General features: G+C 38.5%; 8 protein-coding genes across 8 annotated transcripts; 4 read left to right on the top strand and 4 right to left on the bottom strand.

Annotated features, from left to right (window-relative positions):
• Positions 1 to 218: 218 nt before the first annotated feature.
• On the bottom strand, positions 219 to 4,563 carry LOC136237906 (uncharacterized). The gene is made up of 5 exons (XM_066028162.1): positions 4,366 to 4,563; positions 3,845 to 4,308; positions 934 to 1,691; positions 648 to 871; positions 219 to 589 (listed from the first exon to the last, which is right to left on the bottom strand). The coding sequence occupies exons 1-5, from the start codon at positions 4,480 to 4,482 to the stop codon at positions 299 to 301; spliced, it is 1,854 nt and encodes a 617-aa protein (XP_065884234.1). The 5' UTR covers positions 4,483 to 4,563; the 3' UTR covers positions 219 to 298.
• On the top strand, positions 4,550 to 5,194 carry LOC136237914 (dynactin subunit 3-like). The gene has a single exon (XM_066028173.1). It carries the CDS (start codon positions 4,585 to 4,587, stop codon positions 5,137 to 5,139), a length of 555 nt encoding a protein of 184 aa, XP_065884245.1. The 5' UTR covers positions 4,550 to 4,584; the 3' UTR covers positions 5,140 to 5,194.
• Positions 5,143 to 8,510, bottom strand: LOC136237909 (asparaginyl-tRNA synthetase-like). The gene is made up of 13 exons (XM_066028167.1): positions 8,316 to 8,510; positions 8,154 to 8,263; positions 7,260 to 7,377; positions 6,896 to 7,036; positions 6,753 to 6,833; positions 6,625 to 6,704; positions 6,438 to 6,570; positions 6,283 to 6,387; positions 6,158 to 6,195; positions 6,025 to 6,097; positions 5,556 to 5,687; positions 5,371 to 5,498; positions 5,143 to 5,321 (listed from the first exon to the last, which is right to left on the bottom strand). The coding sequence occupies exons 1-13, from the start codon at positions 8,469 to 8,471 to the stop codon at positions 5,180 to 5,182; spliced, it is 1,437 nt and encodes a 478-aa protein (XP_065884239.1). The 5' UTR covers positions 8,472 to 8,510; the 3' UTR covers positions 5,143 to 5,179.
• On the top strand, positions 8,470 to 10,374 carry LOC136237912 (putative Ras-related protein Rab-33). The gene is made up of 2 exons (XM_066028170.1): positions 8,470 to 8,767; positions 9,838 to 10,374. Exons 1-2 carry the CDS (start codon positions 8,537 to 8,539, stop codon positions 10,315 to 10,317), a joined length of 711 nt encoding a protein of 236 aa, XP_065884242.1. The 5' UTR covers positions 8,470 to 8,536; the 3' UTR covers positions 10,318 to 10,374.
• Positions 10,345 to 11,314, top strand: LOC136237915 (ragulator complex protein LAMTOR1-like). The gene is made up of 6 exons (XM_066028174.1): positions 10,345 to 10,466; positions 10,515 to 10,582; positions 10,632 to 10,724; positions 10,777 to 10,854; positions 10,944 to 11,055; positions 11,107 to 11,314. Exons 1-6 carry the CDS (start codon positions 10,428 to 10,430, stop codon positions 11,197 to 11,199), a joined length of 483 nt encoding a protein of 160 aa, XP_065884246.1. The 5' UTR covers positions 10,345 to 10,427; the 3' UTR covers positions 11,200 to 11,314.
• On the bottom strand, positions 11,307 to 13,030 carry LOC136237907 (uncharacterized). The gene has a single exon (XM_066028164.1). The coding sequence runs from the start codon at positions 12,922 to 12,924 to the stop codon at positions 11,416 to 11,418; it is 1,509 nt and encodes a 502-aa protein (XP_065884236.1). The 5' UTR covers positions 12,925 to 13,030; the 3' UTR covers positions 11,307 to 11,415.
• LOC136237910 (magnesium transporter NIPA2-like) lies at positions 12,770 to 14,977 on the top strand. Its single transcript, XM_066028168.1, has 6 exons — positions 12,770 to 13,392; positions 13,444 to 13,674; positions 13,725 to 13,781; positions 13,837 to 13,927; positions 13,976 to 14,136; positions 14,187 to 14,977. The coding sequence occupies exons 1-6, from the start codon at positions 13,380 to 13,382 to the stop codon at positions 14,882 to 14,884; spliced, it is 1,251 nt and encodes a 416-aa protein (XP_065884240.1). The 5' UTR covers positions 12,770 to 13,379; the 3' UTR covers positions 14,885 to 14,977.
• Positions 14,944 to 16,615, bottom strand: LOC136237913 (leucine-rich repeat-containing protein 51-like). The gene is made up of 4 exons (XM_066028172.1): positions 16,403 to 16,615; positions 16,306 to 16,352; positions 16,064 to 16,258; positions 14,944 to 15,319 (listed from the first exon to the last, which is right to left on the bottom strand). The coding sequence occupies exons 1-4, from the start codon at positions 16,515 to 16,517 to the stop codon at positions 15,023 to 15,025; spliced, it is 654 nt and encodes a 217-aa protein (XP_065884244.1). The 5' UTR covers positions 16,518 to 16,615; the 3' UTR covers positions 14,944 to 15,022.
• Positions 16,616 to 16,639: the final 24 nt, after the last annotated feature.

The raw sequence follows: 16,639 nt of genomic DNA on the forward strand, positions 1-16,639 counted from the left end.
CAAATTATTTTCGATAACAAACTACACGAAGGTTTTAGTGCAGCTTTTGCGATCAAAGTAAAAGTTTAGTAAATGTTTTGTCAGTGAATGCATCAATTTCTAAAACACCTTTTGTGGTTAAGTCTGGTAATAAAAGGCAAGAAAATAACCCAAAAAAACTTTAGTCCAGTAATCCAGTCCAGTGAATGGATACACCCCATTTCTAAACATTGTGGCAATTTGAAGTTACAAATAATATTACCAATTACAATCAGTTACAAATACAATTTAGTATTACAAGTTTCAAATGTCAATAAACTCAATGAAATAGATATTGGCATTGTGTAAGTGCTAGCATGGTGGCAGAATAAGTGAGCTCATCAGATGACCAAAATGCAAACAAGTCAGAATTGTAACCATGAAAATCCGTTGGTGTCTTCTGCCCAAAATGTTCCTTCTGTAATTCTTCATAGTACCAATTAGCATCTTCCATTCCAAACATGCCAATGGCACTGTGTATCGAGTTGTAAAAGGTTACTTCAAAGTCAGGAGGCAATTTTGTGCCGTTCAGCCAATACTGGTAGTTGGTTGGGTAAAAAAAGGTCATGTCCTATAAAATACAAATACAATATTAATGGACACAACAATCTAGCACTTAAATTACTGACCAAGTAGCTATCTTTTACTGAGCCAGAGAAGAAAACATTGTGTGGTTTATATTCTCCAGAGAGCACATGTTTCTCTAGCCAGCTACAAAGTTGTTGTATAGTAGTGCTAACAAGTAGTGGTGTTTGCCCACTCAGATCAGTTCCATCTCTCCATGTATACAACAGTGTATTGGCTGCCATTGCTGTACTAAAGATACGGTCCTCAGCGTGATTTACAGGTTTACCTAGTAAAACATGTTATCAGTGACATTATGTGAAAGAAATGACTGTGACTCTAGCTACTTACCAAATATATCTTTGTCATCACCCCCAAGAAAGTCATCATAATAAGCCACAGACTCATCGTGAATAGCTTCCTTTAGTAGAGCATCAGTGAAATTGCTCCTCAAGTAAGACTCAAGGTCGTATAAAGCATCATCCATTCGTGAGAAAGGAAGTTTCCTAGATAAAGATGCAGCTTTCAGTAGTTGCAACGTGCGAGAAGTAAACCAGAAGAAGACAAACTTAGATGGATAATATGTCAGAGCTAAATCAGGCCGATTGGTAAAGTTGTGGCTCAATTCATAAATTAACATGTCCACAATGTCTGAGTACATTTGTCCATCAAGTGTACCTAGAGTCCAGTTAGAGAGTGCAGCAGCTGTTATTCCATATAGCACATTAGCCGACACAGTTAAATCAACATTGTTCAGATTAAAAGGCATTCTAACTTTCTTATCAACTAATTTTGCATTTTCAGAAAAGCTAACCATCCATGTTGTAGGCAAGGCAATGCTGTTTGACTGGTTCTGCTTCTTATATAGAAAGTTTCTCAAATAGAAATAAGATCGTGGATCAATAAGACTGTTATCTATGTCAGTACCAAGTGGTTGGTAGCTGTATTCAGAACCAGCTTTTATAGGTATGACAATGTTTGGATTATCCTGCTGCCACTTGGAGTAAGATGTCTTGTACTTTGACTTCTCTAAGAGACCACCAAGTCCGATGTTGACAAATGTGTCATCTGCATCAGCTGGAATGTGGAACTCATTGATTGAATCTTGTCTAAGTGAAAAGAATTAAATGCGTAAAAGTACAGTGTACCCCTATGGTGCATATATGCTTTTGCAAATTATGGTACGTGACCTCCTAAAAACATGCACGTTTCAAGTAACATGTAGCAAGGAATTAGGACACTTTTCCAACATACAAGCTACATGTAGGTGACATTAACTCTAACATGCAAGTTAGTTCCTTGTATATATTGTCAATGGGGAATGGTCAAAAGCCCGCATACATGTTGTATCCATGTTACATGTACACACAGATGTTGTTATTGGTTACTACCATTTTCCATAAATAGTATATGCTAATGGTAGAGTACTACACGCACGCATGCACCCACCCACACACCAAACTATCTTACACTGTACAAAGTTTTCATTTTGCACTATCAAACATAATTTAACATGCATATTTCCTGCAACGTGACTGTTCTAGATCTGTGTATGTCACCCTATCCCATATGTGTAACGTTGATGGTAGATAGTAGATTCACATGACTGGTACATGCATGTCACATACAAGTACACCTTTACCCTTTTACCTCACATACAAGTACCACATTGTGAGTATGGAGTTTAATGAAACCTAAGACCACCTCATTATAATTGCCAGCTCTAGTAGGTCACTTGTGGCTTTCATATCATGTAAGTGTGACAAAAGGATTTTGTAGGTAATTTCAAATGTTTTGTACCATGTTAAAACTTAGAGAAAGACATTTACAGCTAACATGAGGTAGTTAATTCCTGTATTAGTTTGAAATACTCAAATAAAGCAGCCGTATTTTAACAACAGACAGGCGCAGTGGTTCAAACCTCAAAATTATTAACGAATAATGACAACACCACTAAATTTTAGAAACTACCTGGATGGGAACTGCATTCTCTTTTAGAGCGGTCTATAATCAGTGTACAATGAAGAAAACCACGCAAACAACAACAGCCAGTCTTAATAATGACGTATGAAATCATGAAATACACTTCATGGGATACTTAAACAGTCAAGCGGTTACTACGTGAGGTTCACAAATTTGACAAAAAGTGAAGTATTGTGTGAATGACCATCAACACTATACTGTACTGTATATGACAATACACTACATTGTTAATAAAATAAAGCAGGCATGAATCATTGTTTATATACTGTAGGCTTGCTACAACCCACAGGAGGTTGGTCATGCATCATAGTCCTGTGACACATTGCTCACATGACCAAACATAGTGGTTGAAAATGAAAATTGTATCATTACTTTTGATTGTCACATTCACAAGAAGTATTTCTTTTAGCTAGGAAAGCTACACAAGCTGTAGGATGGCTGAAAGACACCCAAGGGTTCTGGGAACTGTCCTAATTGATACTGAGGTGTTGGGATTAAATGGGATGGTTTAATTTTCTTTGAGATCCTGAGATATTTGATGACACTACAACTTGTGGCTTGTCAAAATGGTATACTTCACAAGGATGGAATATTATCAAGGTTGAGTCAGATTTGCAATGTCAGTGATAAAATTTTTACAGTATCACACAAGAGTTAACAATAATGGAGACACAAAACCTACATGCAAAATACACATGGTCTAAACATTTCACACAAAAAAAAAATGACTATGATTTGGCAGATAACTTAATTTTAGCACACTCTAAAAGCCAGACTTTAATAATGGTACAGTTCCACTAATGGATCATGCTAATTGTGAATATCATTATTGTACCCTTAGATACGATAAAATTGTATTCATATCATTACACTTATATTAGTAGAACTTGTAAGCATTGAGCTTTGAGGCTAACCAACTTAATTACCGATCTGTCAAAAAGCTCTTGACTGCTGCTCAACTAGCTACTGTATAAAGGAAAACTTTGGCGGGGGTAAGCTTGGCGAATAGCAAGCTAAATTGCATTCAGTGAAAAAAACTTTGGCAAATTCAAGCTCAATGTTTAGCTATAAAGATGCTAATCTGATGCGCCACATTAACAAGTAATTGGCATGACAAATTTGTAGCAAATAGCCGAAGTTTTCTCCTGCCAAAGTTTCCCTCTATCAGTATTGGCCATGTTACCAGAATGTCTTTTTTTTCTGGCCAAACAACAAAAGATAAAACAGTCTGGCTGGCGAGACTACCTTTGCATATACACTAACAAAATAGAGCACTAACATTGTCTGTGTGAACTCCTTCAAGGCCTCTGAGTCATTAACTAATCCAATATCCTTTAGTAACCAGACCATGACTTCTGACATGATCTTCTCATCAACTGCTACAGCACCAATATTGGCAGCATCACACACCCACACTCCAGTAGACTTGTCTAGTTTCTGTGGCCAGAATACAAGTATTGATGAGTCAGTCTGTCTGTTACGATCATGATAAGAATGGATAGCGTCTAGTGCAAGGGACAGCTGTTCTTCTCCCACATCTGGTCCACCTGGTAGTAATGCTGCTTCTAGTTGCATTACAGTTACCCACAGTGTTACGAAGGCATTATTGTCATAAAACCTTCCATAGTTCCGCAATATTTGTTGCTCGATATCACCAACAAAATTTAACATCACATGAGATGGGTATGCTCCTTTCTGTTGAGCCCATTGCTCCCCTGGGATGAAAGTAGTATCCTCTTTTACCTATAGATAGTACAGCAGCATTACTGACGCAAAGGTGGCTTTTATAGAGTAACTGACCTGGGATTCAGATAACTTTAAGCTGAGTTCCTTAACTATATCTTCAATATCACCATTAACAGTTTTACAGAATACTACTGCGAGTAGAACTGATAACGTGTAAATGCCCTTACTCATCTTGAAGCTTTGGACACTAGTTAACACATCAATTACCACCCCTTGCACCTTTAAAATTTACTTCATCAATTTAATTATATTCACAGGCGCAATTTAACAAAAATGGACGCGCGTAAGGTTGTTGACCAAGGATATCTCGATTCACTTGGTGATCGCATTGAACGAATGAGAGTCAAACTTCTGGACAACTACGAATTTGGGAAAGATCGTAAACCAATCCTGAAGGAACTCCGCGATTTGGAACGAAGGGTGACAGAACTTGGATCACGTGAAAACATTAAAAACACTTGGGCAGAAATCAAGGAATTAGACACTCTTCTCTCTCCTGAGTATGTTCAGAAGTTGGGAACAAGTGACGAAGTGAAGACAGAAGTCGTCCTACACAGAGCAGATGAAATAGAGCAAGTATCATCTCAGCTAGCTGAAGTGAATGAACTAAAAGACTACATTAACTTGAAGAATGTACAAGACATTGAAACACTAGAGAAGAAGGTTATAACTCAGTCACAGTTACATATTTTCCAGCAGTCTTCAGTGGCAGAATTGTCCAAAGAGGTTACCGACATGGTAGCTAACTACAATACCATAGTGGAAGGACTATCGCAGAAATTCTTGGAGATGGATAAGCTGCTTACCAAGTTAGAAGCAGATAAATGAATGTTTGAATTGTACGGTGTAGTATATAGGTAAAAATTCATCATAATTTACAAGATTGGTGGTAACGTGGGAATGGAATTGTGTCCCTAACGTCCCAGTCCAGGATGACTTGTAGGAGACGCTCAAACCCCATTCCAAATCCCCCATGTGGCAGGGTACCAAATCGTCTTAGATCCAAATACCTAAAGCAACATTTAAATGTTTTGTTTTTTTTAAGTGTTGATGACTTACCATCCATAGTGCTCTTCATTAATTTCTAATTCTTTTAATCTGTGTTCAAGTTTATCTAGTCTTTCTTCTCGGAGAGTTCCACCAGCTAATTCCCCAACATGAGGTACCAGCAGATCTAATGAAGCTGTCTACATTCAGTCAGTCACCCAACAAATACAAGTATGTAGGTGATTTTTAAAACAAACCGTTTGCTCATCTTGTTGACTTCGTGAATAAAATGGCTTGAGCTTTCGAGGAAAATCTGTCACAAAAGTTGGAGTATCTTTGTGGTAGTCAATGATGAAACGTTCATGTTCAATATGTAGGTCATCTCCCCACTAGAAATGTAATCAAGATAAAATGGTGGCAGTCTACATTAAGCTTGGCACTAATACAGTGTAATTAACAAGTACTACTGATGCGTATAGCGTATAGTGTGATAAAACGTCTACTATATAATACCCTTATTAAAAAAAAACTAATCTTTCAATTCAGCAATTATGATTCCATTTGTTTTGTGGCAAAATTAAGGGGAAAAAAACTCCACAGAGGCAGATTTTGGTCTTAACAGTTCCAACTACTAGTAAAATTTTAATACAGAGAATAGTACCAAGAGTTAATAATAGTAGGGAGGGCTCCCTACTATTATTACCTCTTGATAGTACTGTATGATACCTTAGGTTCAAACTGGAATTGGCTTTGCTTGTGTCTTGATTTTAAGAGTTCCACAGCTTCTGTATACGCAATGCTGCATGTACAACACGGACAGGTTCAAACGTAATTCTGGTGGTATCCAAGGCAACTCAACTATTTGAATGGTTCCTCTGTGCTTTGTAGTAACCTTTCCTGTAAAAACAATTAGCAAAATCAGTGGTTCAATAATACCATGCCCATATATACACAACACCCACACACACAAATGAAGTACTGTACTTTGTAACTCTCATCATGACCAGCTTTCTTCACAGCCAGATTAATGTCATCATTACATTGCTCCAATAATTTTCTCACCACATATTTGTACAGTTCTTCAATGACCTGCACAAATGACAATAGCAAATGACACAGTACAGTCTAACTACACTTACAATTGCCACATCGTTTATATGTTGAGTAAAGGGAATTTCAGCTTCAATCATATAGAACTCCGAGAGGTGACGTTTAGTGTGCGATTCTTCTGCTCTAAATGTTGGTCCAAAGGTGTAGACTGGAATAGCGGCACTATATCACAAGGGGAGCTACATATGGGTTGTCACATGATGGACATGTGATTACCATGTCATTGCTTCAGCATGTAGCTGGCCTGATACTGTGAGGTGGGCTGAGGAGCCAAAGAAGTTGTCATGGCTAGTTGACTAAAGAAAGATAATGCACTGCACACAAGAGTTTTTTTTTTATCTTACAGACACAGTAAACATCTCTCCAGCTCCTTCACAATCACATGAAGTTATGATTGGAGTGTGGACCAACAAATAACCATGTCTCTGTATAACAACATACATGGGTACCTATAACATGACATACACTCAAACACACATGTACATACCTGGAAAAAGTCATGCACAGCCATTGTGGCAGCATTTCTGATTCTCAGAAGTGAAGAAAATTCTCTTGTTTTTGGACGCAGGTGAGGATAGTGTCTCATATACTCCAGTGGGTGACGTCCATGAGCTTTGAAAGGAAAATTCTGTCAAAACATCATGGAGTTAAAAACAACACGCTGAACAATTAATAACAACATAATTTCAATTCAATGAAATAAAAGCTTTATAACACCTACACACAAGGACAAACACATTATTGTTTACTTCCACTACTTATTGCTATCCATTTTTCTTTAATCTGAAGACTTTTTGTAGAATACTTTTACGTGAACAAGGACTTCTCTCTCTTAAGGGTGTACAACTTACTACAGGGTCACAAGTGCCAATCACTTCAACATTGTTTGCTTGTAGTTCTACTTGTGTCCGTGCAGTGCACAATTGTCCAGTAACAGCTACTGAACTACCCAACGTCACATCAATAGCACTAAAACAAAAAAGCAATAACACAACATGTTATAGCATAGCACAGTATTGTATTTATCTGTACTGAGGACATTCACAATGTGAGGTCTCGTATTTATGCACCTGCTAAAAACAACTGTGTTAGCTGTGAAACAGCTAACACAGTTGACAGCTTGAGCTTTACATGCAACTTGGACAGCTATTATAAGTGCTGAGAAGTTTTCTGCAACACAAAGGTGAGTCCCAATTACTCCCTCCCCCCTTGCAAACATTGATGATATTGGGCATCAAAATCAGTTTCTAAATTCACATTTGGGTTGGCATGCCAAGGGGTCTGAAACTCTGAAACACTGTACAATCTTGAAAATTTAGCAAAGATTGTAAATATAACTCAATCGTAATCCAATGAAAGTATTGAAACCCATGGATATCTATGCCAATAGCTACCCTAGCTTGATAACATTGTGTCAACGACAGTAGGTCAATATCAGCAGTTTCATTGATTGCCTCAAGCTCCAGTGATGGCACATAGCAAATATACTAAATGGGGAACACTGGCAGATCCTCATAAAAGGGCAGGTGTAACACTAACTATGTAGTGTACAAAACTTATTTTAGATATTATATGGTTACATAACATTTCAGGGATTGTAAACAGGCTGTACGAGATTGTAAGTAGGTTTCAGGCCCCCCTCAGGGCTAAAATATAAATATATCAAGACAATACAGAAGCCTACAGGCCAATGTACACCTAGTACCCATTTCTGAAATGGAAATCCAACTGCACCAGTTGCACACCTGGGCACTTTGTTAGCATCAAAGACCACTTGCAAACAAGATGAGGTCGATCCATCACTGATATCAATGAATACAACATCTTTGTGCTTCCTGACAGCTTGTACACAACCCTGTGGGGAGATACATCATCAATAGTATTACACACACGTGTACATGTCCTACCCTGGTGTTCAATACGTGACTGTCAGCTGATAATTCCAAGCATTCTCTGATGGTGGAGACACGCTTAACACCTTTTGCAGCATCACAATGTAATACACCGCAGTGCAAAGTCCTAGCTTGGATTCTGAGACTTCGAACTAACGACAGCAACTTCATTCCTAGTTCTAAATAATGCCCTTATAAGCAATCTAAATAACGCATACCGTGAAAGATGTAAATTGATGGCAGTTTACAGCAGCTCTAAAGTCTCACTGCGTGAGGATCCTAATGGTTGGATGAGGGTAAAGAAACTCCCGGAGGTTTTAAAAATCGTGTTACTCGGAGACTCTGGCGTTGGCAAGACTTCACTGGGGTACCAGTTTGCTGAGGGAACGGCGTTGAAGAAGCCTCAATTGACGGTGGGATTTGACTACTGGCGAAAAGATGTTTTGATCGAAGACACACCCGTGAAGGTAAGAAATGAACGTCTAGATTTTTGGAGCCGTTTTATCGAGTGCTAAAAACAGTAGCAGGCTACTTCTAGCTATAGGTGTTGATTGAACCAAGGAGCAGTGCAGTGCAGTGCAGTTTTGTAATAATTCCCAATGCAGGTCTCAGATGATCTCCAAGTGATGTAATTAACTAGTTGACCTTCCCATCATGTGATAGCATTCATATTCACTGCCTTGAGTACATGGGCAGGAACGTGGAATTTGTAATTTAAATAGTTTGTAGCATGCAATAAACTCTGAATAACTACATAATTTTTTGTGAATCATCTGTGCCTAGCTGTCTAGTTGTTGATCAGTTTATCCTGGAATCTTTCTTATACAATAAATGATTTGGCCATACTTGAGATGTAATTGCCTTAGCACAGAGATGATGGTTTGTGTTGCACAGATCTTGTGTTACAATTATTAGTTTCATAAATGCATAAGACGCAATGGTGTCACACTTTAAGATTGCAGCCAGTGGTTCCCATGGTTCTTACCCCCAGATCACAACGGTCTTGTGACATACAATTAAACCACTTGGTAGTGACATGAATTTATCAGTTCCCAAGAATGCCACTGCATGACAAGCATGCATATGTCCATAGCCTAGCTAACTCCTACAGTGTATACTAGTCAACTGCAGCTTATCATTTCTTTAGTGTAACAATGCTATACATCCTATAGGCAGTCCAGTAATTTCCACTTAAAACCTAATGCTTTTATTATTTTTCGTTGGTGGATAGCAAAATGAAGTTTAATAGAACACAAAAGTATGTTACGACTGCTAGTACATCAGGTTGAATATAATGATAAATTGTTATACCCCCAATTATAATCTTTTTTGTGTGCACAGGTACTACAACATAATAATATAGGAAATTTATAACAAAATCTCACTAGACATAAACATATTTGAAATTCATTATTAAGTTACATCAATTATGACTGATGTTTGAGAACTACGCTGGATGCCTTGCAATATATTTGGTCCGTGAGTTTGATCTGTGTTTATTTACTTGAATAATTGCTGAATATGTATTTTTGTGCAGCTTGAGATTTGGGACACTGCTGGAACAGAGGAATACAGAAAGTCGATGATACCACAGTACTACAGAAATGTGGATGGAGTCTTAATGGTTTTTGATCTCACCAATGAAAAATCCTTTCAGAGTTTGGAATTCTGGATGCAAGAGTTGAAGCGTTACAGAGGCATGGAGAACTTGGTTGTTGTACTAGTCGGAAACAAGAAAGACAAAGTTGAAGAAGTAAAGATTACTGAAGCAATGGTATCACGATTTAACATGAACTATCACATCATGGACTACTTTGAGACTAGTTCTCAGAAAGAAGAATACTACGAACAGACAAGAAATGCCTTTATGGCTATTGCAAATAAGATGTTTGAGCTTCGAATGGACATGACCGTATCCCTGGCACGATCTATCATAACCCTAGAAGATGAATGGGTGATGGTGTCAGCTCCAGATATACCCCGCAGAAGATCAATCAAATCCTGTTGTAAACTTTAATTAATTTTTCAGTCATGCTGTTTTAAATTTTCTCATTTTCAAAATTTTTAACACAAATCGATACATAAAAAGTCACGTGTTTCTTTCTCTAGTTAAAGCGCGCTGTCGAGATGGGTGATTGTTGCTCGAAAGAGGACGAAGAAGGGACGGTAAGGGATGTCTCTATCAAGTATGAATAACCAGATCACGTAACGTAGGGAGAATCCGTAACTTCACCGCTACTCGGTGGTAACGCCGGACGAACACAGACGAAACCAATGCAACAGTAAGCCAACCGTGTCCTCCTTGCACTCGGTCAACATTGTACCCCATAGAAATTATGGAGTACACGGCGGTTCACAGTACCCATCCATGAGTAGAAGCGATGAAGAGTCCCAATTGACAAATATTGTTCAACAAACAGTAAAGTAAGGAGTTGATGTACAAGGGAGTGTACCTTTTTAAAGCTGTGTTTCACAGTGATGTAATAGACGTTAGCATATTGGAACATCATAGTGTAGAAAGTGCAGAAGTGACCGGTAGAACGAGAGAGTATCAGTAAGTGTGTTTGTGGGCATTATACACTGCACATGTACAATTATGTCATGTGCTTTGTTTAAGTTGGTGGTTTTATTTCTTCACTCTAGCTCAAAGGTGAATTCAGTTCGTGCTAATAGAAATAACAGACTTCCTAATTCTACATCAGCACCACATGTAGTTCTGTCAAGAGAACTAGTTTCACCATCAGACATCAGATTTGTGAGTTCAATTTTCCCAATTGTGTGCTTTATTTTTCCCATGCATACACAGATTTCTGAACGAGCTCAGTCAACCTCAGAGGCATTAAGTAACTTGGATGTGAAACAAGGAGAACCATTGGTAGTACAATTTGCAACCATATAGAAATATATAAACAAATTTTGTGTCATTTTCTGTACATGTTTCCATGCCATTCAATGGTTTGGTTTTAAGCTGGTTTATGGTGATTTTTCAGTTGATAAAAAAAATGGTCATAGAACATGAGTTAATCTCGATTATTGTACACATACATACTACACGAAATAATATATTTACAACAATTTGGTGATTTTCTAGTACAAAGGTTAGTGTGTGGAAAATTCAATGTTCTTTTAATCTTACAATTGTTTCAGCAGCTGTGGGTCGCAGTGTTGGATCTTCTGCTGTACACTGGTGAAACAAATGTTGTACAGCAATAGGGCTACTTTTTGGCATAACTAGTTGCCCTACATGGGGTATAGAGCCTGATACAATCTCCCAAAGAATAACACCAAAGCTCCAAATATCTATTTTTTCTGTTGCCCGTCTACGATAGACAACCTCTGGAGCTGCCCATGCAACAGTGAAGCCTCTTTGAGCAGTCATGTCTGAGTTAGCCTTTGACCTAGCCAATCCAACGTCGGCAATCTTTGATAGTCCATCCATTAATAAAATGTTTGGACTCTTAATGTCTCTATGCACCATAGCAGGTTTCCGTGAATGCAGGTAATGTAGACCAGATGCAATACCAACTGCTACTTCCCTGCCAAACTTTCCACTCCAGAAATATCTTGAGTCTTTTCTCAGTGCACTATACAAGTCTGTCTGCATTAGTTCTGTGACCATATATAAACAGGTGGGGTGTGTGCAAGCTCCGTAGAACTGTAGTATATGTCTATGTCGTAATGTGCTGATCGTGTTGATCTCTTGTTTGAATTGTTCTACAACTACTGGTGAGGATACCTTGATTACTTTGATTGCAATCTCATCAACACCATCTTTGATTCCTTTAAACACCTCGCCAAAACCACCTCGGCCCAAGTACCAGTTAGAACCATCAGGTCGCTGGCATATTTGAACATCACCAGGTTGTAATTCCCAATCATATTTCACCATATTAGTTACTCTCTCAACAATATGACTACATGTTGGAGTTGGAATTTCAATTGGCACATCACTTGTTGAACCTCTGTGCAAATTTACTTTTTTCTGTGGTGACTTTGGTGGTACACTAATTCTCCTTTGTGGTCGCTTCATGTTGGGACTACCTCTATGTGATGAAGGATTTAGCCGAGCTGCTGCTTTCATTATTGGTCCATCAGCACTGAAATTTTTCTGCACAAATCCCCTCACACCTGATCCAATCAACTGCAAAGTCCCTGCAACCTTAGTAAGTACTGATGGCTCTGACTGCATTGGAGAAACAAAGCCCCTTGGAGGGCTAGGCGAGGCCTCTGCAATGAAACAATCATCATCTCCCTCAGCATTAGAACTATCGCTGTCTGTACCCATGGTAATCCCAACACTGTTGTTGCTACCAGAAGTGTTGAAATTAGTTTGGCCAACAAGCCCGCCATATTCGCGGCCATATTTGAATTTCTTCGTGGTGGATTCTTCGCGGTCAAGCGACGGTTTCCTCTTTGGGGGTCTAGCAGGTGTCAGGCGAATTTCTAAATTTCGCACTTTCTTGTCTTGCTGTGGAGCGGGCTTTACTATCCCTGACTGGCTATTCCGCCGCAATGCTCTGACGTACAAGTCTCTAGTATCACTTGTAATCGGTCCTGGATCTATACCAGCCATCTTCAGTCTTTGGCGTAATTCAACATCTGACATACTGCCACCAGCGGCCATTTTACACCACAGAAGTAAACAATCGCCACCTTCGATTTTCTAACACATTTTGCTAAGCTGGCAAGCCAACGAGACCCGGGACTTTTTTTTTGTTTGAAAAAATGTGGGGGCGGTGAACGGGTTGAAAAGGATTCGCATGTATTTATGAACATTTGCAAGGATTATGTTTCTCCCCGAAAGCAGATATAGATTTAACATTCGCGTTCCTGACCTAAAAACGCCATCTTGACCCAGGCCACTATGGTGGGGAGTTTGTGGGAATATAAATTAAGATACGTGGCAGACCCTAGATACACAATAACGTAACCCTTTTAATAAACCGATTGTTGAATGCTGGTCTTAGCAACCAAATCGCCATGTTGCATGAAAACAATAGAATATGCTTCATAATGTTTAATTCTTGGGATCATCGGAGATTCATTCATATCAGAACAATACAATTGTAGACAAAGATTATGGCCGATCCAAGTGAGTTATCGCTGAGCAGTTAAACATGACAGTTTTATGACTAAAATCTAGTCGGAACCTCGATCAATATCGCCACCGCCGATCCTACACTGACGCCAAGCCCTACTTCAGAAGTAACTACAGTGTGTACAAAAGTCATAGTAGAAGTTGGCCATGACAAGGACAAAGATTTCTGGATTGGATTCACCTTGGCAGTGAGTTCCAGTTTATTTATTGGCACAAGTTTTATTGTGAAGAAGAAAGGTCTTTTACGTGTTGCCAGAAACTCAAACCAAAGAGCAGGTGTGAACGTATATATTTCTGTACATGTGTGACTCAGCTTGAATTATTAGGTAGTGGCGGTTATGGCTATTTATTGGAATGGCTCTGGTGGACAGGCTTGATAACAAGTAAATAAAACTGAAATGTAATGAAATGTAAATATGATGTTGCCGTAATGTGTAGTGATTGTTGGTGAAGCAGCAAATTTCACTGCTTACGGATTTGCTCCAGCTATTTTAGTGACACCTTTAGGAGCATTAAGTGTCATTGTCAGGTTTGTTGGACATGTGTTGAATGGTGGCACATTTAGTGTGAATTATAGTGCAATTCTATCTTCAATCATTCTCAAAGAGAGACTCAATATTCATGGGAAACTTGGTTGCTTTCTGTGCATCCTTGGATCCACGATAATCGTCATTAATGCACCCAGTGAGAAAAATATTGAGAGCCTGCAAGAGATTGGAACAAGAATGGCAGATTTTTGTGAGTAGTATGTTTTCCATAGTTGTTTTTTAATATTACACTGATAACAGATTTCATAGCGTACACATTATTGGTAATTGGTGCTTCAGTCTACCTGATATTTTACGTTGCCCCAGAGTATGGCCAGAAGAACATAATGGTGTATATCTCTATTTGTTCGCTGATCGGTTCTCTGTCGGTGATGGCATGTAAGGGCCTCAGCATTGCTTTGAAGCTTACCATTTCAGGGAATAACCAACTGTGGAATCCACTGGCTTGGTTTTTCATTATTTCAGTTGCTGGTTGTATCATGACTCAGATGAATTATTTAAATAAAGCTTTGGACATTTTCAACACGTCGCTGGTGACACCCATTTACTATGTGATGTTTACTTCATTTACAATTGTGGCATCTGCTATTTTGTTTCAAGAGTGGTATGATGTTTCTGGAGTCGATGCTGCCAATGCCATTATGGGATTTTTTACAATAATCTGTGGCGTATTTCTCTTACACGCTTTTAAAGATTTGAAATTCACGCTGGATGATCTCATTAAGCTTACAAGACAATCTGGACGAAATGGTACACAAACCAGTACAGATTCACAGCATGTAATAGAAATGGACAATTTACCGAATGGAATAGTGCGTCCAAAGAGGACCAATAGCACACCAGCTATTGCACAAACAACATTGCTAGTAGATGATACAGCTGTGGACAGTGATGCAAAAGAATCGGACATTTTCATAACCAGAGAATTGGACAGATGAAGATACTATAAGAATTTTGATTTTTTGTACTTGTACGTATGTAAATTTGTTGCTGCACGTAAAACACTAAAAATTATGCATATTCAGAAATCATCAGGTAAAATTTACAAAAAAAAATTGATAAATTTTATACAACATTCATTTAGTGTCATCTGTAGGTGGTTTAGTTTTGGTTTTCTTTGGTGCAATCATCCTCTTCCACACGTCAGCTGTTACACGATCAGATTTAGTAACAGTACTAAAGTCAAGGCATTTAAGTTGGGGCACTCTTGATAACACATATTGCCTGTATCCATCCGAGCTCTCAATTGGGTTACCATGAACAGCAAGAGTTCTTAAATTCACAAATCCTCCAAGTTTGTCCACCTCTGAAAGTTTTGAGACATTGTTGCCGTAGAAGTATAGCACACTGAGATTAGCAAACTCCAGTAGACACTAAAAGAGTACATACACACACTCGTAACTACATAGGATATTATTTAGTGTGTAAATACCTACAAAACTACATACTCTTGCCAGTCACACTCTGAAGTTATTGGCTAGTAAAGTAGGAAATTATTCACCTAGGACAAACCGTACATAGAAAGTTTCCATTGCATACTGAGATTGTAAAACAAATGTTACAAAAATTACTGCAACTTTTCTGCTGCTATGTACGTATAATATGTAGTAGTACAAGAGTCATCAACCATTGTTATATAGAAGCTGTTTCAGTGCAAATATTTTCCGACTAGAGAATGAGAAAGTGTAACAATAGTGTGACCGTGCAAGACTACTAACTACGTACACCATTAAACTGTTCAATAATGGTACTCTTAATACACCACTCATTATCTCTCACAATAATTTTGGAGTAGGAAACTTCATGAAAGAGCATGGTCAATGTCAGTCATTACCATCTTGTGAATTCACAACCCTAGTGTCCTTTTATAGAATCATAGTTTGCACAGATAATATTGAGTACTACAATAACCAGATTTCCACTTTGACAGAGGAAAGTCATTGTAAAAGCACACTATAATTGTACGGAACCAAACCTTCACACAGACACGAACAATTGGTCTTGTGTCCCTCAATCCTTTAACCCTTGTGTAGGTTTGGTTTGAACCAGATTCCACAAAGGGGTTGCCAGGCCCTTTTCCCACTCACACACAAATGTGAAACAATTGCTTTACATACCGCATGGATGGACTTTAAATCATTGAAGGATAGATCAATCCATGACAGTTGAAGTGGTGAGAGTAACAATGTGTGGAATGTGTCTGAAAATCCATCCCAACTTGACAACATATTGTTATTAAGCCTGACCACTTCAGCATCAGATTGTGTAATGATCAGTTTACCAGAATCACTAGTCATTTCATCCTCAAGTGACTAACAGAACATACAACATCATTTCTACATCACTTATTCTACTTTACCTCGTTCGGCTTCCAGTCACGACCTCGAGGTTTCTCAAGTAGAACCTCTGTCGTGAGGTGATTTGTTATGATGTGATGAAGGTACAGTTTCACTCACCTGAAAAATCACTCAACGCCTTAAACGAATAATCTAGTGGAATTAATATCGTTTTATGCGTGTCGATGGCTGGCTTGGTTTCCTTGAGATTCTTCTTCAGTCGCTTTAGTGACATTGTTTTCTAGCTGTTACTAATGACAACCAAATTGGATGTGCTGTAAATAGAATCAACTAGTCACGCGACCCTGAGGACCGTATACCACAACCGAACCTGCAAATAACTAAGCAGTGAGGAGC

Source organism: Dysidea avara, chromosome 11, assembly GCF_963678975.1.
Source record: "Dysidea avara chromosome 11, odDysAvar1.4, whole genome shotgun sequence".
In the NCBI taxonomy this organism is placed as follows: domain Eukaryota; kingdom Metazoa; phylum Porifera; class Demospongiae; order Dictyoceratida; family Dysideidae; genus Dysidea; species Dysidea avara.

What these genes read in the sequence shown, in the direction of transcription:
- LOC136237912 (XM_066028170.1), top strand. Translation starts at nt 8,537, where the DNA reads ATGGCAGTTTACAGCAGCTCTAAAGTCTCACTGCGTGAGGATCCTAAT. An exon ending in TCGAAGACACACCCGTGAAG is followed by an intron (nt 8,768 to 9,837) that starts GTAAGAAATGAA and finishes ATTTTTGTGCAG; the next exon opens with CTTGAGATTTGGGACACTGC.
- LOC136237907 (XM_066028164.1), bottom strand. Translation starts at nt 12,924, where the DNA reads ATGGCCGCTGGTGGCAGTATGTCAGATGTTGAATTACGCCAAAGACTG.
- LOC136237915 (XM_066028174.1), top strand. Translation starts at nt 10,428, where the DNA reads ATGGGTGATTGTTGCTCGAAAGAGGACGAAGAAGGGACG. An exon ending in AAGAGGACGAAGAAGGGACG is followed by an intron (nt 10,467 to 10,514) that starts GTAAGGGATGTC and finishes CACGTAACGTAG; the next exon opens with GGAGAATCCGTAACTTCACC. An exon ending in CAGACGAAACCAATGCAACA is followed by an intron (nt 10,583 to 10,631) that starts GTAAGCCAACCG and finishes TGTACCCCATAG; the next exon opens with AAATTATGGAGTACACGGCG.
- LOC136237909 (XM_066028167.1), bottom strand. Translation starts at nt 8,471, where the DNA reads ATGAAGTTGCTGTCGTTAGTTCGAAGTCTCAGAATCCAAGCTAGGACT. An exon ending in ATATAAACGATGTGGCAATT is followed by an intron (nt 6,388 to 6,437) that starts GTAAGTGTAGTT and finishes TCATTTGTGCAG; the next exon opens with GTCATTGAAGAACTGTACAA. An exon ending in GTCATGATGAGAGTTACAAA is followed by an intron (nt 6,196 to 6,282) that starts GTACAGTACTTC and finishes TTGTTTTTACAG; the next exon opens with GAAAGGTTACTACAAAGCAC.
- LOC136237906 (XM_066028162.1), bottom strand. Translation starts at nt 4,482, where the DNA reads ATGAGTAAGGGCATTTACACGTTATCAGTTCTACTCGCAGTAGTATTC. An exon ending in TAAAGTTATCTGAATCCCAG is followed by an intron (nt 4,309 to 4,365) that starts GTCAGTTACTCT and finishes TACTATCTATAG; the next exon opens with GTAAAAGAGGATACTACTTT. An exon ending in CAGTAAAAGATAGCTACTTG is followed by an intron (nt 590 to 647) that starts GTCAGTAATTTA and finishes TGTATTTTATAG; the next exon opens with GACATGACCTTTTTTTACCC.
- LOC136237913 (XM_066028172.1), bottom strand. Translation starts at nt 16,517, where the DNA reads ATGTCACTAAAGCGACTGAAGAAGAATCTCAAGGAAACCAAGCCAGCC. An exon ending in GGCGTTGAGTGATTTTTCAG is followed by an intron (nt 16,353 to 16,402) that starts GTGAGTGAAACT and finishes ACCTCACGACAG; the next exon opens with AGGTTCTACTTGAGAAACCT. An exon ending in GTGACTGGAAGCCGAACGAG is followed by an intron (nt 16,259 to 16,305) that starts GTAAAGTAGAAT and finishes ATGTTCTGTTAG; the next exon opens with TCACTTGAGGATGAAATGAC.
- LOC136237914 (XM_066028173.1), top strand. Translation starts at nt 4,585, where the DNA reads ATGGACGCGCGTAAGGTTGTTGACCAAGGATATCTCGATTCACTTGGT.
- LOC136237910 (XM_066028168.1), top strand. An exon ending in GCATTAAGTGTCATTGTCAG is followed by an intron (nt 13,928 to 13,975) that starts GTTTGTTGGACA and finishes TGTGAATTATAG; the next exon opens with TGCAATTCTATCTTCAATCA. An exon ending in AACAAGAATGGCAGATTTTT is followed by an intron (nt 14,137 to 14,186) that starts GTGAGTAGTATG and finishes CACTGATAACAG; the next exon opens with ATTTCATAGCGTACACATTA.